General features: G+C 36.6%; 1 protein-coding gene across 1 annotated transcript in view; it reads left to right on the plus strand.

Annotated features, from left to right (window-relative positions):
- TUBGCP3 (tubulin gamma complex component 3) overlaps positions 1–26,197 on the plus strand; it is a 98,730-nt gene that overhangs the window by 39,886 nt on the left and 32,647 nt on the right. The window contains exons 12-16 of the mRNA XM_066235351.1: positions 13,795–13,905; positions 14,222–14,330; positions 19,621–19,810; positions 22,867–23,002; positions 23,836–23,904. Of these exons, the coding sequence (XP_066091448.1) occupies positions 13,795–13,905; positions 14,222–14,330; positions 19,621–19,810; positions 22,867–23,002; positions 23,836–23,904 (615 nt within the window). The remainder of the gene's footprint in view (positions 1–13,794; positions 13,906–14,221; positions 14,331–19,620; positions 19,811–22,866; positions 23,003–23,835; positions 23,905–26,197) is intronic.

Genomic DNA, 26,197 nt, shown 5'->3' on the forward strand with positions numbered 1-26,197 from the left:
ATCTGATAGGAGCAGTTTGTTCTTTTTCTTGCTATTTTTGTATATTTCTACTTAGATAAGAATTTAGAATCAGCTTGTTTATTCTGCCAAAGTTTCTGTTTTATATATATGTAGGGATCACACATTGAATTTATAGATTAGGAAGAAATGTTTTTATGCTTTTTTGTGCTCCTTTTGCTAAATGAGCTATTTAAAAAAAACTATGATTTGAAAGCTTTGAAAGATGTTATATGTATTTTTTTTATTTTATTAATGATTACCTTTAAGTTTTTTCAGAACTTTCTTGATCCTGTATTTTTTTAAATGCTAAAATCAAGAAGAAAACAGTTTTTTAAACCCCCTGCCATTAAGATAGTTTTGTATCTATCCCCAGGTTCTTTTCTGCCATGAAATTATTTTCTATAGCTCTTGCTATGTTATTGCATTATTTTCAGGTTTTTAAATCCAATTTGGGAAATTACCTACTCTTTTAAGATTTAAATCTGTTTTAATTTACCTTTATATTTGTATCAGTTATTTAGACTTGTATCTTTTATCTTTAAGTGATATTATTCCTTAATCACCAAGCTCAAGTATAATTTCTGTTATTGAGAGATGCATATGGAAAAGTACACAAATCATAAGAGTAAAGTTTGATGCCTTCTTCCAAAATGAGCCACCATCCATGTCAGGATAGCACCTTATCAGAACCCTCATTGTGTGTTCCCCACCCTCCAGTAATTGCCTCCTTTCTTTCTCTCTCTCTCTTTTTTTTTTTTTGTGACAGAGAGAGAGAGAGACAGAGAGAGGAACAGATAGGAACAGAGACAAGAAGGGAGAGAGATGAGAAGCATCAATTCTTCTTTGCGGCTTCTTAGTTGTTCATTGATTGATTTCTCATATGTGCCTTGACTCGGGGGGCAGGGGGCTGCAGCAGACCGAGTGACCCCTTGATTGAGCTAGCGACCTTGGGCTCAAGCTGGTGAGCCTTGCTTAAACCAAATGAGCCCGCACTCAAGCCAGTGATCTTGGGGTTTCGATCCTGGGTCCTCCACATCTCAGTCCGACGCTCTATCCACTGCGCCACTGCCTGGTCAGGCACTGCTTCCTTTCTTATTCCTAAAGCTAAGCATTTTCTTCACTTCTAACATCATTTGTCTTATGTTAAATTTTACGTGAGTGGAGCCAGATTTCACATATACTAAAATACATTTTACATGCTGTCTATAGGGAAGAGTCCTTTGTGTTCATCATAGTTAAGTACGAATCTTTAAGTTTAAATTTCTGGAAGGTGCCATGTACAGTTGCTTATTTAACTAGAACTTTGAATCAGACTTAATTGTTCAAGATTAAACGGAGACTTTAATTCTTATACAATTTAGTTTTTATCACTTTTGTGATAAGGAAAGTTTTAGGTAATCACTTTGACAGGGTGAAACGTAAGTTTTGATTCATTTGAGGTCCGTTATTCTGTAATTACAGGATGAGGTAAATTTTGGAAGCTGTTTAAAAACCTGTGTAATTGGTTATTTACAATGCTTATTAAACCTCTGACCATTATCACAATAAGCAAAATGACCTGAGTTTTAGGAACTTGTCATTTATGAGCGTAAGAGAGTCTAAGTGATCTTATGGTTAAGAAAAGGGAAAAAATAAATTTTCTTTTTATATTACAATTTATATATGATGAGCTATGCTTACTATGTAAATTTATGAGAAATAGCTTGAATAACTTAAAAACCAGAAATAAAAAGCTCTGTATATTGTTATTTTCAGTTTTGAGGCTCACCTGTTTATCACTCATTAAAATTGTACCTACAGAATTAAAAAAGATAATCTTTTAAGGTAGGCTTTAAAAATTAAGATTATTGAAAGATGTAAAAGTTGTACTTTTTATATAATAAATAATCTGTATTCTAACTTCTCCCTCATCTTATAATTAATTTGTTAATTATAATATGAATTTGGGTGATAAGAACTAACTGCTTATCAGTTGACTTGGTGAATCTACTTTACCTCGGAAATTGGGTTAGGAATTGTCTGTGATGTATAGTGCTACTGATTGAAACAAAAATTAAAGCCAAAACTGGCTAATTATCTTTTTTAAAGTTCAGTACCTGATTTCTATTTTTGTCTTTTTTCTTGAGACTAGTTTGTATTTTCTAGCAACCAGATTTGTAAAGTAGTTCTTAATTATATTACTAATTCTTTATAGGCATCTGTGGTTTTAAGAGTTTCAAAAGTACCACAAATTTTTTATTGATTATCTGCCTTATATGTTATTCAGGCTTATTCATTTATTTATTTTATTGATAGTAATTATGGGACTGAAGTGATGGAAAATGTAGAGAAAATTGGACACAAACTTCCAAGATTGATTTTCTTCTGGACTTTTACTTTATTATTTTTGAACAGTGATTCACTGAGGTAAAACATAAACAAGCTCTTTTTAAGACTAGTATAGCTTAAATTTGGTACTACTTGTTTGAAGAACTCTTGTTTCATAGAATGTGTAAGGCAAACTTACAGGTTTTGCTATTATTTTTTTCCTCCATGAAATAGTCTTTAACTCTTTTTTTTTTTTTGCAGTCTATTTTTTTTAATTGATTTTAACTTATTGTGTTTACATAGATTCTAGTGTTGCCCCGAATGCATCCCCCCTCCTTCGTATTCCCCTCAACATCTCCCTTGCCCCTCCCTATAACGCCCTCCCCCCTTCCCTTCAGGTTTATCCCCTCCTATCATCATCCCCTTTCCATCTGTCCTCTTTTCTCTGGTTCCTTTGATCTCTCCTCTGTCTCAATTCCATTCTTCAGTTCACATTGTTCATTGAATTCCTCAAATGAGTGAGGTCATATGATATTTTTCTTTCTCTGCCTGACTTATTTCACTTAACATGATAGTTTCCAGGTCCATCCATGTTGTTGCAAAAGGTAAGATTTCCTTCTTTTTCATGGCCCCATAGTATTCCATTGTATATATGTACCACAGCTTTTTAATCCACTTGACCACTGATGGACACTTGGGCAAAGAAAACTTACAGGTTTTGCTTTTTAAAGACAAGATACTAAATAAATATCCATGTCTGTTGAATACAGTGTTAGCATTAGAAGTGCAAATGGTCACTTAAGAACTTATCTCAGATCTTGCCTCATTGGTAAAATTATTTATTTTTAAATGTTTTTATTTAACTGTAGACATCTGGAAGTATTGAAAGAATTATACAAAACACTCTTAGGTACCTTTTGCTGAGATTTCCTGAATGCTAACATTTTACTACCATATATTTACTTATTTAAAGGTTCTATATTTGCTGGTATTCATATTTATGGTCTGTGTTTAGATGGGACTTTAGGAAATTCAAGATTCATAAATTTTTTATTTGCTAGTATTATACCTCACATGTTTCTGTTTGCTTTCCTAGTTTTGTTTGTGGGATTTTTCTAAAATGCATTGTGATTAATAGAGCTAAAATTAATCCTTTTTGCCAGAAGATGTTTTATGTTCTTTGCAATGGGCCTGCCATGTTTATTACTTCTATGCCAGTGGACTTTACCATTTAACAGTGTCTTGTTATAGCTCATATGCTTTATTTCTATGGGGTAGAGTTTAGGAGTTCAGGTTCTGGAATCACACAACTTAGGTTTGACTTTCAGCTTCAGTTTCTAATGTCTCTATATCTTGAGTGAGTAATTTAGCTTCTATTAGCTTTAGCTTCCACATCTTTCATATGTGCAGAATAGTAGTGCCCTATTATGTGGGATTTTGTGTATGTGTGAGGATTGATCAGGCAAATAGCATACAATGTGTTATCTGCAGTTAATATGAGAAAAACATTGGAGCCTGACCAGGTGGTGGCACAGTGGATAAAGCGTCAACCTGGGATGCTGAGGACCCAAGTTAGAAATCTTGAGGTCTCCGGCTTGAGTGTGAGTTCAACAGCTTGAGTATGGGATTATAGACATGACTCCATGGTTGCTGGCTTGAGGCCAAAGGTCATTGACTTGAAGCCCAAGGTTGCTGGTTTAAGCAAGGTGTCACTGGCTCGGCTGGCCCCAGTCAAGGCAGATATGAAAAAGCAATCAATGAACAACTAAGGTGCCACAATGAAGAATTCATGCTTCTCATATCTGTCCTCTCCTGTCTGTCCCTTTCTCTCTCTCTCTTTCTTTCTTTAAAAAAAAAAAAGCATTGGATAAGTTTGAATAGTAAATGGCCCTAAGATGTCTGTGGCCTTTCTCTTATTTCCTTGTTTTTTGCCCCTCTTTGTTTTCTCTTGAACCCTAAATTTTTTAAGTATTCATTTAAGTTTGATTAATTTTTGTAAGGTTCTCAAGTTTTTTTCTAAATCATGTATTTACTATAAGAATTTAGTAGTTTAGACGATTTATATTCTGTGTTTGATCCTTACGCAGTTAAAATTTGGAAAATTTTTTTTTAGTTTTTACATGGTTAATTTTTTTCTTCATCTCTATAATGAGTTATAACTTGGTTGTTAAATATGGTGTGTTTTTTTTGGCAAAGACAGAGTCAGAGAGAGGGACAGACAGACAAGAAGGGAGAGAGATGAGAAACATCAATTCTTCGTTGCGGTTCCTTAGTTGTTCATTGATTGATTACTTATATGTACCTTGACCAGGGGGCTACAGCAGACTGAATGACCCCTTGCTCGAGCCAGCAACCTTGGGCTCAAGCTGGTGAGCCTTGCTCAAACCCGATGAGCCCGTGCTCAAGCTGGCGACCTCAGGGTCTCGAATCTGGGTCCTCTGCGTCCCAGTCTGAAACTCTTATCTACTGTGCCACCGCCTGGTCAGGCAAATATATTTCTTGAAGTATATGTCTAGTTAAGTCTAAATAGATAAATATGAGCTTTATTACCACTCATTTAATAGTTTATTAAATATTTGCATAAGGAATTGTTATTTTCTAGAATCAAAAGAAAGCAGAAAATATGAATAAACAGAAATTATAAAATGAAACTATATAGAAATTCTGGAGTTGAAAAATAAGTAATTGAAATGAAAATTACTCATGGGCTCAACAGCATATTCAAACAAGAAGAAAATAAGCAATTTGAAAATAGATAAATTAAGATTGTTCAGTCTGAGGAACAGAAAATAAAAAAAGAAAGAAAAAATGAAAAGAGCCTATGAGACCAGTGGCACATAAATTTGATGAAAAGCATTGCATATTTAGGGAGCTCAACAAACTCAAAGTAGGATAAATGTAAAAAGACCCACAATAGGACATTTTATAATCACTCTAGAAAGGTGAAGACAAAGAAAATCTTGAAAGCCTTAAACTAGGAAAACATATGAAAAGGAGAGATGAAGATATTTCTAGGTAAATAAAATCTGAGATAATTCTTAGAAACAAACTCTAAAACTGACTAATGAAGAAATAGAAAATCTGAGTAGACCTATAAGAAGTAAAGAGATTGAACCAATAATCTAAAAACTTTGCAGTAAAGAAGAGCCCAGAATCAGATGGCTTCAGTAGTGAATTTTTACTAAATGTGTGTGTATATATATTTTAAATGGACTTTAACGAGAGAAGAAGGTAGAGAGAGAGAGAGGGGAACGTTAATCTGTTCTTGTATGTGCCCTAACCAGAGATCAAACTGGCAACCTCTGAGCTTTGGGACCATGCTTTAACCAACTAAGCTATCCAGCCAGGGCAGTTCTACTAAATATTTAAAAAGCTAACATTAATCTTCTCAAACTTCCAATGAAAAGAAGAAGAAAAAATTTTTAACTCCTTTAATGAGGCTAGTATTACTCTTGACAACCAAAGCCAGAAAAAGACACAAGAAAAAAATACTACAGACCAATATTTTTTATGAGTATATATGCAAAAATCCTCTTAAAATACTAAAAATTGGAATTCATCTGCATTGTCCACTATAACCCAGTGAGATTTATCCCAAGAATGTAGGTAGTTCAGCATAATCAAAATCAGTATAATGTGCCAAACTAATAGAATGAAGGGGAAAAAGCACATGATTAATTCAACTGATGTAGAAAAACCATGTGATCAAATTCAGTCCTTTTTCATCTTAAAAACATTAAAAAGAAGAAGAGAAAGAAGTTTCTCACCTGCTAAAGGGCATATATGAAACATAAGTAATATCATACTTAATTATAAAAGAATGCATGCTTTCTTCCTAAGATGAGGAACAAGGTGGGGTGTCCATTTTCACTACTTCTATTCAGCATTATACTAGACATTCTAGCCAGGGACATTATTTAAGGCAAACAATTGAAAGGCATTCAGATTGGAAAGTAAGTACAGTTATTTCTGTTCACAGATGACATGAACTTACATAGAAAACTAAAGTATCCACAAATATATCTATTAAATTAGTTTGCCAGATTAACTGGTATAAATCAATACACAGAAATCAGTTTGTATTTTTATATAGGTACTTGCAATAAACAAGACTTGTACACTGAAAATTATTGAAAGAAATGAAAGAAGACCTAAATAAATGGACAAACTTGCTTTAGATTTAATGTAATCTCCATCAAAAAAAGCAGATTCAAACAACGTCTTTTGCAGAAATGCAAAAGATGATTCTCTAATTGATAAGAAGGGCGTGGGGTCCCAGATAGCCAAAATACTCTTGAAAAAAAGAACAAATTTGAAAGACTCACCCTTTCTGATTTCAAAACACATTAAAACACAAACTAATCAAAACAATATGGTACTAGCATAACTACAGACTGGTCGATTAACGAGTAGAACTGAGAGTACAGAAATAAACTCATTTATTCAATATTTTTATTGAATTGATTTTCAATAAATGTCCAAGACCAGTCAATGGAGAAAGAATTGTCTTTTCAACAAATTGTGCCAGGACAACTGGATATCTACATTAAGATAATAAATTAGGACCTCAATTGCATTCCATATATTTAATAAACTCAAAGTAGATCCTACCCTTAAAGCTATAAAACTCTTAGAAGTAAACATGGATTAGGCAGTGGTTTCATAACTGTCACCAAAAACCTGAGCAACAGCAGAAGATAATAAATTTGATTTAATCATAGTTGAAAACTTATGTACATCAAACTACATGGTTGAGAAAGTAAAATACCCACAGAATAGGAGAAAATATTTACAAATCACATGTATGATAAGGGTCTGGTCTAGTGTCCAAGATATGTAAAGAACTAATAACAAGAATGGAAACAACCCTATTTAAAAATAGGCAAAGTACTTGTGGACATTTTTTCAAAGAAGATATGCATATGGCCAGTGAGCTTAGGAAAAGATTATGGGAAATGTAAGTCAAAAGCACAGTTAGATACTACATCACACTCACTAGGATGGCATTAAAAAAAGAGAACAGATTTGGAGAAATTGGTACCCTCATACATTGCTGGTGGGAACATAGAATGGTGTAGCCAAGGAGGAAAACAGTTTGGCAGTTCCTTAAAAAGGTAAACATAGACCCAGCAGTTTTAGGTATATGCCCAAGAGAAATGAAAACATGCTTTCATACAAAAACTTCTATATGACTATTCATAGCAGCATTATTAATAATCATAATAGTCAAAAAGTAGAAACAATACCAATGCTCATCAACCGATGGATGGGTAAGCAAAATGTATATTATACAATGGGATATTAGCCTCAAAAAGGAGTGAAATTCTGACATGTGCTGCAACATGGATGAGCCCTGAAAACACCAGGCTAAATGAAATAAGCCAGGTCGCATATTGTATAATTTGATTTACATGAAATGTGCAGAATTGGCAAATTCACAGAGACAAAGATTAGCTTTTCCAGGGTTGTGGGGGAGAGGAATAGGTGAGATCACAGCTTAATGGGTATGGAGTTTCTCTTTGGGTGATTGAAGTGTTCTGGAATTAGATAGTGGTGATGTTTGCACAACCATATTATGAATAATACTAAAAACTATTGAATTACATGCTTTAAAATAGTTAAAATGGTGACTTCTGTGAAAGGGTGCCAGCTACATCTGGCTCCTAAGGCTTAACTTTCTTTGTGGTTTGTGGTTTATTTGCTTAGTCTTCTGCCTCATTGCTGGTTTAAGGAGTTCCTCGTTATCCACCATGTGTTCACTATGCCTACGTAAGCTCACTGGTTCTGAATCTGCATGTCCCTTTGATTACTCTTGGGAACTTTGCAGGGAGTTTTAACATGGACTGTGATGAGGATTTCCAAATCTCCTTGGTGTTTCTGATGTGCAACACACTTGAGCTGTTCCAGGTTGATGCTCCATCCATTGTGGCACCACAGGTCAGGCCAGTACCAAGCTATTTTTATCACCTGAGGCTACCACTACTTGGATCAACTGAGCTATCCTCAGTGCCCAGAGCCATGCTCAAAACAATCAAGCCACTGGCAGTGGGATGGGAAGAGGAAGAGAAGGGGGAGAGGGAGGGGTAAATAAGAAGATGGTTGCTTCTCCTGTGTAGCCTGATCAGAATCAAACCTGGGACGTCCATATGTAGAGCTGACACTATTCACTGAGACACTGGCCAGGACCAATACAAATTTTAAAAATTAAAAAAAACAAACAAAGGATAGGGGCCCCAACTAAGAGCAGGCAAAGAAGGGAAATGTTAAAAGTAAACTCTTGCTTTCAAAATTTAAAGATTTTCAAATTTGCTTCAAATGCTTACTTAAATGTGCTAATCATCTCTGTCCTTGAATTGGTAGGCCAGTGAACTATCATTGGTAATACAGGGATTGCTTTTAGGAATATCTATCTTTGTGGATTCCTTCAGCTCTCTTGTAATTATGTTCCTTTTGTACTTTTGTTGATAATTATTGAAATTTAACACTTTCCCATGTAAACATTTTATTGATTTGATACTTTTGTGCCTCATACTGAAATAGTGTAATTTATCAGTTTACCTTGTCAGTTCATATTCTTTTTCATCCATTCCTCTGGTTCCGAGCCATTTCAGATTTTCGAGATGTGGGTCTCTTGGTATTTGCCTGTAGGATTGACAGGTTGAAGTTGAGGTCTTTTGTGGTCTGTATTAATGAATTTGGTTCTTAGGAACTAAGTTGCTTTCTAAGAAAATTACCCTCTTCATTTCTGTTTTTAGTAGGGAGGCCTTGGCATTTGTCCAGCAGTTAATGAGAAATCGTGGTACAATTATGTTTTATTTTTTCCCTCAGTTCTTTCTGTGTTTGACATAATGCTGAAAATTAAAGAACCTTGAGTGGAAAATGCAACAATAAAATAAAAGCATATTGCAATTATATTCTGACCTTGATTTTTTTCTATAACTATATATTTTTCACAGGATTAATTAAATTCTAAGATGTAACTATTCCTCTCAGTGTTTGCTCTTAGATGTTTGCTAGTAGAGTAATTGTATGCTACTTTGCACTCAGATGAAGTGATGCTTTCATAACTTCTAAAGAAGACAGTATTGTCTGAGGTTTTTATCTTTTAAATTAAATTTTATAATTGTTCATACTGATAAAAATCCTGCTGCACTTCAACTAGCAAGATAAATTAGTCTGTTGTCTGTAGAAACTTAGCTCTTCTGTGTAAGTGAATAACAGATAAATATAATTTATATGCAATTAATCTAATTTGTTGAATGGCCCGTTACAGAGCACTCCTAGCATGGTGATTGAGTAACCTTTTAGATTAGTATTCCTGGTGGGCTTATAACATGTTTTTATTTCTATCAGGGATAACTTAAATATACTGTATGGTAAAGTGATGATAGTCTCATTATATAGTAGCACTGTTTATCCCTCAAAGCACGGATTAGTTATATCTTTAAAATTAGGGAATATAAATTAAAAACTAAAATATAAACATTATAAATATTTTAGTAATTTAAATTACTACCTAATGATAAGAAATTTGAATTAAAAATAAATAGCAATTTTATTGTGGTCATAAAAATGCTGGCATTTATTCAAATACCTATTTATAAAGGAGACTATATAATTGATACTATCTAGTCCTAACTTACAAAAATCAAATATAAAACCATGACATTAAAAATTTTGCTTCCTCAATTATTTACTCTTGGTATTAGATTTGTTAAACAGAAGAAACATTTTTTTATTTGATTGCCCTGGGAAAATAATGTCACTAAAAAAATTCTTATTGATACCATATGTTTACTCATTGACTTGAATTCCTTTGAACAATATTTTTTCTGATTTAAAAATATTTGTGCAATTAAAAATATTTTGAGCCCTGGCCGGTTGGCTCAGTGGTAGAGCATCGGCCCGGCGTGCAGGAGTCCCGGGTTCAGTACCCGGCCAGGGCACACAGGAGAAGCACCCATCTGCTTCTCCACCCCTCTCCCTCTCCTTCCTCTCTGTCTCTCTCCTCCCCTCCCGCAGTCAAGGCTCCATTGGAGCAAAGTTGGCCCGGGCGCTGAGGATGGCTCTGTGGCCTCTGCCTCAGGTGCTAGAATGGCTCTTGTTGCAACAGAGCGTTGCCCCCTGGTGGGTGTGCCGGGTGGATCCTGGTTGGGCGCATGCGGGAGTCTGACTGCCTCCCCATTTCCAATTTCAGAAAAGTACAAAAAAATATTTTGAGCATAAACAATAGAAAATAAAATTTATAAGTAATCTCATCATACACAGATAACCTCTGTTAACACTTTTATATATCCTTTTTTCTAGTGTATTATATATTTCTGCATATCATGCCATGCATAGTATTTTGTAAACTTTTTTTAGGTGAAATAAATAATGAAACTAACTTGATGCCATTATATATTATTCTTCTATACCAAGGCTTCTTAAAATGTGACTTCTGAAACTCCTGAGTAGTACATAAAATTATGTATTTTATGGATATATGCATTTTTCCTGGGAAAAAGATCTGTACTTTTCATCAGATTCTCAGGAAGGTTTGTGATAGTTAAGAATAAACTTTATTTTTTGCCTGACCTGGTGGTGGCGCAGTGGATAGAGCATCGGACCGGGATGTGGAGGACCCAGGTTCGAGACCCTGAGGTCGCCAGCTTGAGCACGGGCTCATCTGGTTTAAGCAAGGCTCACCAGCTTGAGCCCAAGGTTGCTGGCTCGAGCAAGGGGTCACTTGGTCTGCTGTAGCCTCTCGGTCAGGGCACATATGAGAAATCAATCAATGAACAACTGAGGAGCTGCAACGAAGAATTGATGTTTCTCATCTTTCTCCCTTCCTGTCTATCTGTCTCTCTCTCTGACTCTCTCTGTCTCTGCCACAAAAAAAAAAAAAAACCCACACTTTATTCTAAATGACTACATGATGATGTTTTATAATTCATTTATATTGTCTTTGAGACATTTAATTAGTATAATGTGCCCTGACCAAAAATATTTTATCTCTGTAATGGAAGGATAATATTTTATTCAGAATTTCATCTATATTCACAAATGAAACTAGCTTTTAGTTTCCATTTTGGGTATTTTAGCAGGTTTTGCTACTGTTATATGGGATCCATAAAATAAACTGTAGCATTCTATACATTTTTCTGTGATATATAAGTCTCAGTTTTAAATGCCTTAGTGATAACATCTAAACATATTGCCCTTTTTAGAGGCCCTTTCCCTTCTTGGGCTAATTCTGGTTATTTAAATTTTGCTAAGAAGCCATGCATTTTGTATTGTATGTAAATACTAAAAATATATTTTAAATTCTTTAAATCGATTTTGTATCTGTTGGATGCACCTTCCTAGTCAGGGTTGTGTGGTGTTCATTTATTTGTGATTTGGAATTTATGTAAGTATCACCAAAAAGGCACTTGGATGTGTTGTGACTTAATGGATTTTGTAGTCCGCCTGGGGAATCAAGCTGTCATGCATAACAGCCAGTACTGAGCCTCAAAGCATCCCGCTTTCATCTGAAAATCCTGTCAGGTACTGAGTTTGCAGTCCAAATGCCATTTCTCCGTAAAAGGAAGTAGGGCTCTTTGGAGAATTAACTGATTCTAGGTATGGGGATGAAGTAAACAAGATGAGCCTGGAGTATCTTCCAAACCAGAGACAAGGAAGACAACTTGGGTGAAGTTTGAGGGACCTAGGAGCCAGCTTGAAGGTGCTCCCATCATCCCAGAATGGGAATCATGGAGTGCCAATAAGGATAATAACTAATGGATTGAAATATCAAATATACTTAAATTATGTTCATAATGATCAAACGAAGCTAATTGGTCACCATTGGAAGATGGTAATAAAGACATCAAATAATCTCCTCTTGATCTTGATATAGTTAAATTTGCCCCTTTTTAATTTATTGCTTTAATTAGTTATAGTGACAGTTAAAAGTTGCTGACTTGGTTATTAAAGAGAAAGTTCTGTCTAGAGTGAAACACAGACATCCCCATATCATACTATATCCAAGATAAAAGTCTAAAGAGAAGAAAGATATAAATAAAAATAACACAATTGGAATATGAAAAGAAAATAAGGAAGAATATTCTGTAATCTAGGAATGGGAAGATCTTAAGATACTCAGAAGACATAAAGGAAGACATTACCTACAAAACACAAAAATAGAAAAAAATATAAACATGGAACATACCATAAACAATGGCAAATAATTATCTTGGAAAAGTTATATTTGTAATACTTAAGGATTCACAAACAGTCACTGTCCCTAATATAACAAAGAATCTGTACATAAAAAGACAAAATCAGTAGATAAGTCAAAGATGAAAAGACAGGTCACAGGAGAAGAAAAGCAAATGGCAATCAGCATTGTGGAAACAGGCCCAACTCCCTTTGTTGTCAGTAAAATTCCAGTATAAGCAACCATGATTTTACCTAACTGACCGGCAAAATCTGAAATGAGTAAGGATCTAGAATATCAAGTATCCTGCTAGTAGAAATATCAACACAACTATTTAGAAAGGAAATTTGGCAATATCTATAAAAATTGACTATTACTTTGACTCAGTAGTTCTGCTTTTGGAAATTGAGTTTATATAGAAGCACAAGTCTGTTAGAATATATGACTGAAAAACGAGAATAGCCTTGTTGGAATAGCAAGTGAACTGGAAACAATAGCAAGTTAGTTTTCTCCTTACCATCCCATGTTCTTTCCAATGTCAGTGATCAGGCTTATTGGTGGGAAAACAAAGGTTTTCCCACAGTAGATGGGAGAAGCATCTTAGCTTCTTACCTACAAAACACAAAAACGAGAATAGCCTTGTTGTTGTTCTTACCTACAAAACAAAATAGCCTTGGTGGTTCTTGGGGAGACCTACTGAGAGAAGATCACTTCCTGTTGTGCCATTTGGTACACTCGTGCTGCTCATTCCCCTATGTCATGGTCAGTCTGTAGCCGACAGTCTGAGTAGAGTACATTAGCTTGGGCACCTCTGTCTTCCAGACTTGGGGGCTCTGCAAGAGAACCTACAGAGGGCTGGCACGCTGGTGGAGGGAGGCACTGCGGAGTAGATGGGAAGTAATGTAAACAGAAAAACTACGAAACAGGCATGTATTAATATTCAAACAGCTCCAGAAGTTGGTATGCTTTTACTGAGGTCCAAAGCAGGTTCAGTAGCTCTCACCTTAAATCTTTGATGTTGCACAGCAGAGGCCATGATTGATGTTTGTAATGAAGATCATAAGTCTTCAAGAAAGAGCTAAATTTCTTTTCCTTATATTTTGGTTTTAAATGTCTTAGAAATATGTGATTACATTTAGAGAGATCAACCCAAAATGCTTTCTAAAACAAGTTTTAGTATATAAATGGTAAGTTTCCCTCTATCTGGAGAACTTATGCTTTCTAGAATAACATTCGTTGATGTTGTGTTAGATAATATTTTGCCATACATATTACTTTTTAATGCTTCAATGCTTCTTTGTTTTCAGTTTTTTGTAGCATCAGATCCAACCATTAAAACAGATCGACTGTGGCATGACAAGTATACTTTAAGGAAATCGATGATTCCTTCATTCATTACAATGGATCAATCTAGGAAGGTAGGGTTAGAGAGTTTGGGGATTTTGATGTTTTAAGCTATATCTACCTGGATCATGTGACAAGATGAATTTTCAGTTGAACAAAATTTTGTTGCATTTTAGGATCAGTATTCTTGAGATGAAGTATCTATTAATTGGATATACCAACATATTAATATATGTTAATAGCATCTTTTCAGTTCCTAGAATTCACTTTATACTATCCCACATATTCTTGTTATTTAGTTTTTAATCAATAGTTAGTTTCTTATTATTGTAGCTGGATAATTATATAAATTTTATATAAAGGTGACTTGAGGATATTTTCCTTTTTTAGGTCCTTTTGATAGGAAAATCAATAAATTTCTTGCACCAGGTTTGTCATGACCAGACGCCTACTACAAAGATGATAGCTGTGACCAAGTCTGCAGAATCACCCCAAGACGGTAAGATGATGATGATGGTGGTGGTGATAGTGGTGGTGACTGAGGATGGTGGTGGTGATGGTGGCGGTGACTGAGAATGATGATGGTGGTGATGACTGATGATGGTGGTGATGAATGGTGACCGTAGTGGTAGCAGTGGTGGTGATGATGGTGGTAAGGATGAAATATATATATTTTTCACTCAATAAGGCTGACACGTTTTTTAAATTATTATCTAAAAATACCTTAATCCACAGTGTCAAATGTCTATTACTGTGTGAATTTTGAATTCCCCTTTTTATACAGAGTTAAACAATGTGTTAGAATAGGTGTAGCTGTCTTACTCTTATTTGTATTAATGTTTTTATATTGTGACATTATACCAAAATAAGAACATAAAGGAAAAAATGTTGCTTTGGTAGCCATACTTTGGAACTCAGAGGCTTATCGGAAGTCAGCAAGGATTAACAAGTGTTTATTATATTGTATGGAAAATACTGCATAAATTTCTGCCTGCATTATATGATTTATGGTTATTTTTCATTCACTGCCATTTTCTCTTCTATTTTTTCCACTTGCTGCCTGCCCCAGCCTCACCAATTTCATGGTATTTTGTGTGTGGCTGACTTACATGTATCAGTGTCCAGTCTTAGCTATGTTTGCTATTTGGATTGTCATCTTGGTTCATTCATGTTTATTTTGCATATGACATGGTAACTATAGGGGAGATAAATGAATTCACCATGGCTGTGCCTTTCATAAGTTTATAATTTAGGTATGGTGATAAGATGTGCAATAGAATGAAGTAACAAATAAATAAGAAAATGTAGAAAGTGACAAATGAATTGAGATGTACAGATTCAAGTTCTTTAAGACTATAATACAGTATTGTTAGCTCTAGGCACCATATAAATCGCTATATAGGTCTACTATATAGATCACCAAAACTTTGTACCCTTGACCTCTATCTCCCATTTCCTCATCCACCCAGCTCTTGTAGCCACCATTCTGTCTGCTTCTATTAGTTTAATTATTTTAGATTTCACATATAAATGATACTGTACAATTTGTCTTTCTGTGTCTGGCTTGTTTCACTTAGCATGTCTCCAGGTCCAACCATGTTGTCACAAATGGCAGAGTTGCCTCCTTAAATATTTTTTTATTGATTGATTTAGAGAGAGAGAAACACTGATTTGTTGTTCCACTTATTTAAGCATTCATTGGTTGATCCTTGTATGTGCCCTGACCGAGGATGGAGCCCACTACCATGGTATATTGGGACAATGCTATAACCAACTAAGCTACCCTGTCAGGGCCTGTATTGCCTTTTTTTAATAAAGGCTAAATAATATTCTATTGTATGTATACAGTATACCACGTTTTCTTTACCCAGCATCTGTCAGTGGAAATTTAGATTGTTTCCATATTTTGGCTATAGTAAATAAGGTTGCAGTGAACGTGGGCATGTAGGTACCTTTTCAAGATCCTGATTTCAGTTCCTTTGGATAAATATTCAGATGTGGAAATTTCTAGATCATATGGTAGTTTTGTTTTTAATTTTTTTTGAGGCCCCTCCATACTGTTTTCCACAGTGACTGAATTGATTTACATTACCACCAATAGTGTACAAGGATTCCCATTTCTCCACATCCTTACCAGCATTTGTTATTTCTTGCCTTTTTGAAATAACCATTCTAACAGGTATGAAGTGGTATCTCATTGTGGTTTGATGCATTTTCCTGATGATTAGTCCTGTTGAATATCAATTCATGTACCTGTTAGTTCAATGTGATTTTTGGTATCTGAGAAGACTCACTAGAGGAGATTTCCAGAATGTACTGCAAATGCTATACTGAAAATCCATACAGGGTTGGACTGACTAGAGATTTAGCAGGTTCTTATAGTCACCATGGTGTTTTGGGAGAGGGCTTCATGGCATAGCAATAGCTTCAGTTGTTGGGGTCAGACACCTATACCTCTCATCCCTCCAGCCTGCCTCCCCCAAAACATTTAACACATAACTTTCCATATACATTTTAGGAATCCACAGACCTTAGGTTAGTTTCTAGAACAGAGAGAGATGGGATTTAAGTACAGATTTTTTGGGGGGAAATACCTGTTTTAAGAGATAGCAAAAGTAAGGCCCTGGCTGGTTGGCTTAGTGGTAGAGCATCGGCCTGGCGTGCAGGAATCCCGGGTTTGATTCCCAGCCAGGGCACACAGGAGAAGTGCCCATCTGCTTCTCCACCCCTCCCCCTCCCCCTCTCCTTCCTCTCTGTCTCTCTCTTCCCCTCCCACAGCCAAGGCTCCATTGGAGCAGAGTTGGCCTGGGTGCTGAGGATGGCTCTGTGGCCTCTGCCTCAGGCACTAGAATGGCTCTGGTTGCCACAGAACAATGCCCCAGATGGGCAGAGCATTGCCCCCTGGTGGGCATGCTGGGTGGATCCTGGTCGGGCGCATGCGGGAGTCTGTCTGACTGCATTCCTGTTTCCAACTTCAGAAAAATACCAAAAAAAAAAAAAAAAAGAAAAGAAAAAAAAAAGATAGCAAAAGCAAGAAGAGCCAGGAGAATAATTATCCTGATAGATTTTGACTTTTCCTTAGTGGCTAGAAAAGATGACTGACTTAAAAGACCAAGCAGTGTGTGCCTGTGCTCTCTGTGGAGACCCACAGGCATGGATTATTGTTATTGTGCCCTGAGACGAAACAACATTGTAAAGCAACTAGTCAATGCCTGGCGTGTAGGAGTCCTCCGTAGAGATAGCTGCTGCTATTAAATTACTGCTACTACTTTTTCTCAGTTACCACGACTACCACTGTGCCTGTTGTCCTCCCCACTGCTGCAGTCTACAGAGCAAGGTGGTGGTTTATTGTATGTGTGTGTTTTTGTTTTTTCTTTTTTTGCTATTAAGCTGATAGTGCAGTTGGGAAGATAAAAGATGTAAATCTGAAGGACTGCTAATAGAAATAAAAAAGCAATAGGAAAAGTCAAATTTATATTATATGTGAAAAATTTTGAAGATTTAAGAGTGTGACTATAGGCCCTGGCCAGGTAACTCAGTTGTTTAGAGTGTCATCCCAATACACAGAGGTTGTGGGTTTGATAACCCCAGTCAGAGCACATACAAGAGTCAACCAATGAATGCATAAATAAGTGAAAAACAAATTGATGCTTCTTTTTCTCTGCCTTCCTTTCTCTTTAAAGTCAATCAATAAAAAGTAAATAAATGTGCAACTAAAGAGTAAGGAGTAAATTCATACAAAAGGAGCATAAGACATGACTAAATCATTAAGGGGTAAGAGTGTAGAGGGAAGCTCTGAATGGTAGGTATGTCTTATTTTTTTTCCCCGAAGTTGGAAACGGGGAGGCAGTCAGACAGACTCCCACATGCGCCCCACTGGGATCCACCTGGCATGCCCACCAGGGGGCAATGCTCTGCCCATCTGGGGCATTGTTCTGCGGCAACCAGAGCCATTCTAGCGCCTGAGGCAGAGGCCACAGAGCCATCCTCAGCGCCCGGGCCAACTTTGCTCCAATGGAGCCTTGGCTGTGGGAGGGGAAGAGAGAGACAGAGAGGAAGGAGAGGGGGAGGGGTGGAGAAGCAGATGAGTGCTTCTTCTGTGTGCCCTGGCCGGGAGTCGAACCCAGGACTCCTGCACGCCAAGCTGACGCTCTACCACTGAGCCAACCGGCCAGGGCCTAGGTATGTCTTTTGATAGGCCATTGTGGGCTAAAATTGGTTAATTTTTTTTTTTTTTTAAGTGAGAGAAGGGGAGATAATGAGACAGAATGCTGCATATGCCCCAATCAGGATCCATCTGGTAATTAATCCCTTCTGGGGCTGCTGCTTGAGTACTGAGCTGTTTTTTTTAGTGCCTGAGGCTGATGGGCTCAGACCAACAGAACTATCCTTAGTGCCTAGGGCCACACTCAAACCAGCTGAGCCTCTGGCTGTGAGAGAAGAGTAGGGAGAGAAGGGGGACAGGGACAGCGGAGAAGCAGAGGATTATTTCTCCTATGTGCCCTGACCGGGGATTGAATCTGGGATGTACATATGTCAGGCCGATGCTCTATCCACTGAGCCACTGGCCAGGGCCTAAAATTGGTTAATTTTAAACCTTTTCTTTATAATAAAAATCCTTAATGACTCAAACAATGGTATAGTAAAAATATTTCTGAGGGAAAATATTTACATCTTTAAAACTATATAGATCAACAGAAATATATATACAATACCCTCTCTCAGAAATATATATACAGTACATGAGTAGTGTCCTCATGATACCGCATCATCATCAGACTTCCCTTCTACATAAAATTATGAGCATCCAGGTTTTCCTATGTTAATGTGTAATTGAAATAGTGGCAATGCTAAAATAGTTCCTTCTTAACAGGTTTATTATTTTGAAGAACAAACAAAAAACAAGCCTAAAGTCTGATATTTTCAGGTTGGTAGCTGAGGTAGTAGGGAGACTTAAACTGGACTCTGAGGACCTTGCCTCTTCTTGCTTAAACTTAAACAAGTATTCTACCTTTTTTGAATCTTAGATTGTTTCTCGACATGGGGATTATTTTCTAGCTCAAGTGTTATTACAGTTTTTAAATAAAATCAAGTATTTAGATATAAATGGTTTTGTGATGTAAATTAGCATGAAAGAGCTCTATTAATCTTCACATGTGATTTCTTTTTAATGTAAAGCTATGGAAATGCTTTTTTATTTTTCCTAGTTTTTTTTTTAACACATTACTGCATACAGTTAGGCTTCTTTGTTGGTGACAATCAGCTCTTATTACATGTCCCCTAGAAACCTCCAAATCTTTCTCTAGTTTACTGTCTGGTGCTCTGATATGGCTGCGTGGTAACAGTACCTGAGTTTCACAATTCACAGAGCTCATTACATGTACCATTTTGGTTTATTCTTGAAATTCGTTTTGAAAATGTAGACATGTGTAGGCGATTCAACACTGTCCCACCCTATTCTCTTTACACTTTTCACCAATATGTTTTAGTGAGATTTTGAGCGAGTTATAACTGCAGAAGGTGATCTGAAGTTTAAATCTGTTAAGTGCTGAACAGTCCTGGTAAGGGTTTGTCCCCTGCTGTAAATCCAGCCAGACATCAGCATTTTCAGTTTCATGGCCCAGGACGGCTTGCCTTCCTCACCATGCACAAAAGCTGTTTGTTTAGGCTGTCACCGATGCCATTTGCAGTCACTGAGAATGGTTTTCGTACCTGTGCACCTGCAGTTCTTCCTTTGTTAAAATACCAATTATGCATGTATGTGTACTTTTTCCTTTTGTTCTCTACAGCTGCAGACTTATTCACAGATTTGGAAAATGCATTTCAGGGGAAAATTGATGCAGCTTATTTTGAGACCAGCAAATATCTATTGGATGTTCTCAATAAAAAGTATAGCTTGTTGGACCACATGCAGGCCATGAGGCGGTACTTGCTTCTCGGTCAAGGAGACTTCATAAGGCACTTAATGGATTTGCTTAAGTATGGAAACTATTTTGACTTTTCTAAATATAAATATATAGTAGATTTCAACAAAGAGTTTTGCATTAGAGGAAAATGTGTTGAATTTTATTTTTAAGTGAGAAGAAGGAAGGTAGTGAGGCAGACTCCTGCCTGCACCCTGACTGGGATTCACCCAGCAACCCCATCTGGGGCCAGTGCTTGAGTACAGAGCCATTTTTAGCACCTAGGCTGATGTGTTCCAGCAGTGCTATCCTCAGGGCCCAGGGTTGCGCTCAAACCAATCGAGCTACTGGCTGTGGGAGGGGAAGAGGGAGAGAAGTGGGAGAGGAAGGAGGGAGAAGCAGATGGTTGCTTCTCCTGTGTGCCCTGACTGGGAATCAAACCTGGGACTTCCATACACCTGGCTGATGTTTTACCCACTGAGCCACCAGCTAGGGCTGAATTCTGTCTTATATAACATTGGTAAGACAAAATTGGCAAAGAAAACTGTCACATTGACATGTTAAAGTCTCTTTAGTTTTGCTTGTTCTATATTTTGTTCTTAGGAGAAGCTTGTGCATTTTATAAACACTGTGGCACGCTGGCAGTGTAGTGGACGAGGAACGCACAGCCTAATCACAGTTTGCTTAGCTTTACTTTGAAAGTAGTCATAAAAATAAAATGTTTGAAAACTGAACTTTTTAGTTTACATTGCTTCTTGTTTTAAAAATAACTCAAAAAAACAACTATTACTGCACTTTTAGTTTTGCTCCATGACATTAGTTAAATTTGTGTCCTTCTCCTCCATCCACGGAGATAAGGGGCTCTGTACCTTAGCCTGTCATGCTCTGGGCTCTGGAGTAGACCTTTCGACCCTCCCGATTCAATCCGGAGCTCCCAGGCAGCACTGGTGAGAGCGAGCATGCCGAGTGCCAGCCACAGCATGCAGCTAGTGATTTTCACTTAGGCCTGTATGAATGGAAATTATTTTTTTGGTATTCCCTTTAGGACACTTAAAATAGTACATTACCTTTCAATCATGTCTGTGCTATTCAAGTAATTGTTTCAGGTCTTTGGTCCTCAGACTTCAGTATGCAAAATCAAGAATGTCAAGAATGTGCATTTTTAACAAGTGCTCAGCAGCAGGTGATGCTGTTGGTGTGAAGACTACGCTTTGAGACCTCCTATTTAATGTCACATGAGCTCCTGTAGTCCCACCTCTAATTAGAAATCAGTCTTCAATATGAAAAGTAATCTAGGTTTTGAGGGCATGTATAACAATAACTGACCTTCTACATGTTCATGGGTAATGCTGTTTGATTAATTAGCTCATGAAAGAGTTGATTATCTGCTAAACACAAATACTTTGTAGTTATACTTACTCAAATAGCATGTCTGCACTCCATAAGTAAGAAGGGGTTTGTTAAACACTGGTCCTGAGGTCAGTGCCTATCGAAAGTGTGAATGGTGATGAGTTTTTAAAGGGGAAATGTTTTTTAAATGGCAGAGGGCTAAAATGGGAGTACCTGGGAGGATGTAGGATGAGCTTACCCATAGGTGTAGATGTGCAGGCTGATGCAGATAGAGATTAGCAAGACGTTTCATAGTTTCAAGTTAAAGCAGAATTTAGAGGTCCATAGCAACATTACAGATCAGATCATTAAGCTAACAACATATTAAAACCTTCTAGTAGGTGTTAATATTTAGAGCATCCCATTTTTGGTATTAAATGAAAATTTATTTCCTCTCAAGGGCATACTTTAAGTCTCTATAGTTTTAAAAGAAATGCCATCAGTGTCTCGCTTGCCTCAGATTTATACGAGTGAAGCTAACGCCCCTTTTCACTGTCTCTGCCCAATGTTTTACTGCCATGAAGGCCTGCAGTTGATGGAGTCTAAGTGAACACCTGGGGATCATTGGCTGTGCTCTTAACTCAGTCAGCTTCAGATTTAGGGACCAGCTATTACTATCTCTTCAGGAATGTTTACTGACAATGCAGTAGTTTTTTGCCATTAGAATCACTACATCCACCTAGCACAGGGGTTGGGAACCTATGGCTCGTGAGCCAGATGTGGCTCTTTTGATGGCTGCATCTGGCTCACAGACAAATCTTTAATAAAAAATATAATGTTAAAAATATAAAACATTCTCAGCCTGACCAGGCGGTGGCACAGTGGATAGAGCGTTGGACTGGGATGCGGAAGACCCAGGTTCGAGACCCCAAGGTCGCTAGCTTGAGCGCTGGCTCATCTGGTTTGAGCAGAAGCTCACCAGCTTGGACCTAAGGTCACTGGCTCGAGCAAGGGGTTACTTAGTCTGCTGAAGGCCCATGGTCAAGGCACATAGGAGAAAGCAATCAATGAACAACTAAGGTGCCACAATGAAAAACTGATGATTGATGCTTCTCAACTCTCTCTGTTCTCATCTGTCTGTCCCTATTTATCCCTCTCTCTGACTCTCTCTCTGTCTCTGTAAAAAACACAAAAAAACAAAATATATAACGTTCTCATGTATTACAATCCATTCATTTCCTACCACTCATGTTCATGGTTGCGGGTGGCTGGAGCCAATCACAGCTGTCCTCTGGGACAACAACAAATTTTTATCGGATAATGCGTAACGTACATGGGTCGTTGTATGGCTCTCACGGAATTACATTTTAAAATATGTGGCATTCATGGCTCTCTCAGCCAAAAAGGTTCCCGACACCTGACCTAGCAGATTATTTTGATTTAATGAAGTTCTCTCTTCCCATTGGATCTATGTAGGGAATTACAGTCGTTCATGCTACTTTAGGCCAGTCATAAGTTGGAAAACTTTATTTGTTAACATGTATGGCACATTTAAGTATTTTTAATTTAAGCTGAATCAAATTAATTTTTTTGGAGATTTTAAGGAAATGCTTTGCTTCCCCAAATACTTGGTGAAATCCTATTTACAGTTAGGATTTCATTCTGAAAGTTTTGTTACCATGTTGTATTGGTTCGACTTGTCTTTAGTTTTTATAATTTGAACTCTTTATAATTTTAAGTTTCTACACAGCTTATTAAGAATTCAAGTAACATTTCCTTTTTAATTTAAAAAAATCTGTTAAGACCAGAACTTGTCCGTCCAGCTACGACTTTGTATCAACACAATTTGACTGGAATTCTTGAAACTGCTGTCAGAGCCACCAACGCCCAGTTTGACAGTCCTGAGATCCTCAAAAGACTGGATGTGAGGCTGCTGGAGGTACAGCAACTCTGGGTTCTGTGCAAGCTACACAAAGCAGTGAGCTCTCACCGAGACCGGCCCACTCCCGCTAATGTTTTCTAGGCTGTTTAAGGCACTTTTATTCCGGTGCCAAGAGCCATTACTGAAATACTGGACAGCCTGAGTTTGAATCCTCACTCTGTCACCTGTTATGGCATCATCTTAGACAAGTTACTCACCTTACACAGTGGGCCCCTCACAGGGCTCAGTTCTCACCTTACACAGTGGGCCCCTCACAGGGCTGTTGGGTAGAGAACACGCCACAGTTAACACAGTGTTTGGTGGCACATCATGGATGCCTAGTATATTGTAGGTCCTGCTAATGGTAATGTTGATGGGAGGCACAGAGATGATTAATAATAATAATAATAAAATGACAGTTAAGGGAATGAATTTCATAAACATCAGACACTGTTTGCTTAGCCATGATGAAGGACCATTAGCACTTGTTGATTTTTTAAAAAAATACTGACTTTTAAGGATTTGGAACATATGAAGCAGTGGGTTTTTGTCATAAAGAAATGATGATGAATTTTAAATACATTTTACAATATTCATTTAAAAATATTCCATTTATTCCAAAATATTTGTAAAGTTCCTACTGTGTACCTGTCATGTCTAAATGCTGAGGATTATGGGGTGATGACAGGAGGCAGTTTGCTGCTTGCATGTAGCTAACACTCAGAACTATAAAGCAACTTTTAAAAATTGGGCTTTATTTTATTGCCTTTTATTTGAAGATTTGGTAGGTTCTTTGGCATTAAGCATAGCACATTGTGGAAAATCCTACAGTTGTTTATTTTTGCTCTTAGGTGTCTCCAGGTGACACTGGGTGGGATGTCTTCAGCCTGGATTACCATGTCGATGGACCGATTGCAACTGTAAGATCATTCTGGGTCTCTTTATAATAGTCACAGCTATTTAGATTGCAAAACATTTTGTTGTTTTAGAATTGGCTTTCTGCTATAAGAACTTCTAATTAAAGTCATCACTTGACATCTATGATACATCCATGTGAATGAATACTTGAGCCAAAATTGTGTTTGTGATTTTAAATAATCATTAATGAGTGCTGAAATGCTGTATTATTTTAAGAATTCTTTAAAATATTATTTGTTCTCTCCCAAGTTTCAGCAAGTATTTAATAAATGGATTATTCACTTTGTTCCATTATTCTTAGACTGCAGCAGCTAATTTAGGATAATTTGAAAGAAACTATATAAAGTGTATTTTAGGGGAGTCGTATTTTTACTACTTAGATAAAATTTGATATTTAGTATTCATTTCAACTAGATGAGAAAATAGCTGTACTATTGTTCGTAGTGCTTTTACCATTCTTAAAAGAAAGTACTATTTCTTTGAATAGTTAACCAGATCGTAAAAGATTGACCAAGCAGAGTTGTCTGTTTTTGTGCCTGCAATTAAAGTGCCCCATAAGTGCTTATTTTTTATATATTTCGACTTGCATAATTCTCCTTGACCAAGATACCTCTATGAACTTATTTCAGTCATTTTTATACCTGAGATATTGAGAAAGGACATTCACTCTTAATGATTGGGGAAAATATTAAGAAGTAATATAATTTGGGTCTAAAATTTCTCCTTCGCGGTTCTTGCAGAGCTGTGACTCCATGGCTCTTCTGTCTCTCGGGGTGTTAGTTCCATATGCCGCTGGGACACTGCCATCCAAGCTGTGCCTCCCTCTTCACCATCAAGGCGACAGATATGCCATTGAGAGACGGCCCTGTGTCTGCTGTGAAGTGGTGTCTGCTGGTGCAGCTCTTTTCACAGATCGGTTTCCACCGTTTGAGCTTTCCCAGACCAAATCTGCCGTATTTTACATGCATGACTGCTCTCAAATTTAATTTTTGGTCATCTTCAAATTTATTTTTCACCCTTTTTTTTTTTACTTTTCTTAAAAATTGATACCTTGACCTAGCAGATGCAAATTTGGACATTTTACAAACTGATCTTCATAATTTAAGAATTCAAATTTATCAGAGTAAAGAATAAGCTAAGTTATTAAGATATTTAAAAGACAAGAATACCTTGGCCAAAACTATAAATCAGTAGTTCGGTTTCTGCAACTGATCATAAATCTCAAACTTCATATTTTAAACACAGTTTTTTTTAGAGAGACAGCTAAGGATGGGGTGGGCCAAGGTCAGGAGTACAGTGTTGGTGTTTTCACCTTTGGCTTATATCCTAAAGAGTTTTAAATAATTTACATGTACAAACAGGATAGTTTAACAAATTATTTAAATTATAAATTTTTTATATTACTTAATTTGTTAGTATTATATGCATTACATATTTTGTCATAGTGCAGAAGATATCATAGTAAAAGCAGTTGCACTGACTACTTCACAAAATGTAAGTGCTGTGAGTGATAAACTGAAAATGGTCTGTATATATGATATTTCATAATATTGCTGCTCTTACTAGGGAGTATCAGTTAATGCATTGTATATCTAGTGTATAAATGATTGTGCAATATTTTAAAATTTTAGATTTTTGAAAGCTCTAGGAGAAAAAATTAAAGGAAGTTTATATTATACATTTATTAAAAAAAAACAATTTGGGATACATTTCTGTCTATGGCCAATAGGTGCCAACTACACTGGGCTGAAGGTACAAACTAGGGGCTGAACTGGGAAGGGGAAAAGGGTCTCATAGTTGATCAGCAAGATCTGTCAGGGACATCATATGGGGAGGAGTTTTTGCACATCTGTTCTTTGCCATTCTAGTCTTAGGGTTTGTTAATGTCCTGGGTGGGTATATTTTTAGCTAAATGGCTTTAACGATAGCTATATTGCACAACTGCTGGTGTTCAAACTAATATTAGAAATTGAAATAATTTTTAACTATCAGATTAATTTTTATGCACTTGTATATAGAAGTTACAGGAAAGATAAAAAGTAGACTATTGCATTTGAGAGTATACTTTTAGAGTTAAATTTGGGGAGAATTTCCCAAGGCGGAATGGATTTTCTGCTTTTTCCCCTGTTAAATTTAATTTACTGTATTATCTATTTCCTTTCTATTCTTATTAATTGAGATTGTCATTTTGTACAGGTTCAGTTATAGTAGATACATCTTATATAACATAATTTTAGCTTCTTTTTAACTCTGAAGAAGGATGTGGAAAGATTATCCTTAATCTTTTCTTTTTGA

This window comes from Saccopteryx bilineata, chromosome 6, assembly GCF_036850765.1.
Source record: "Saccopteryx bilineata isolate mSacBil1 chromosome 6, mSacBil1_pri_phased_curated, whole genome shotgun sequence".
Lineage (NCBI taxonomy): Eukaryota > Metazoa > Chordata > Mammalia > Chiroptera > Emballonuridae > Saccopteryx > Saccopteryx bilineata.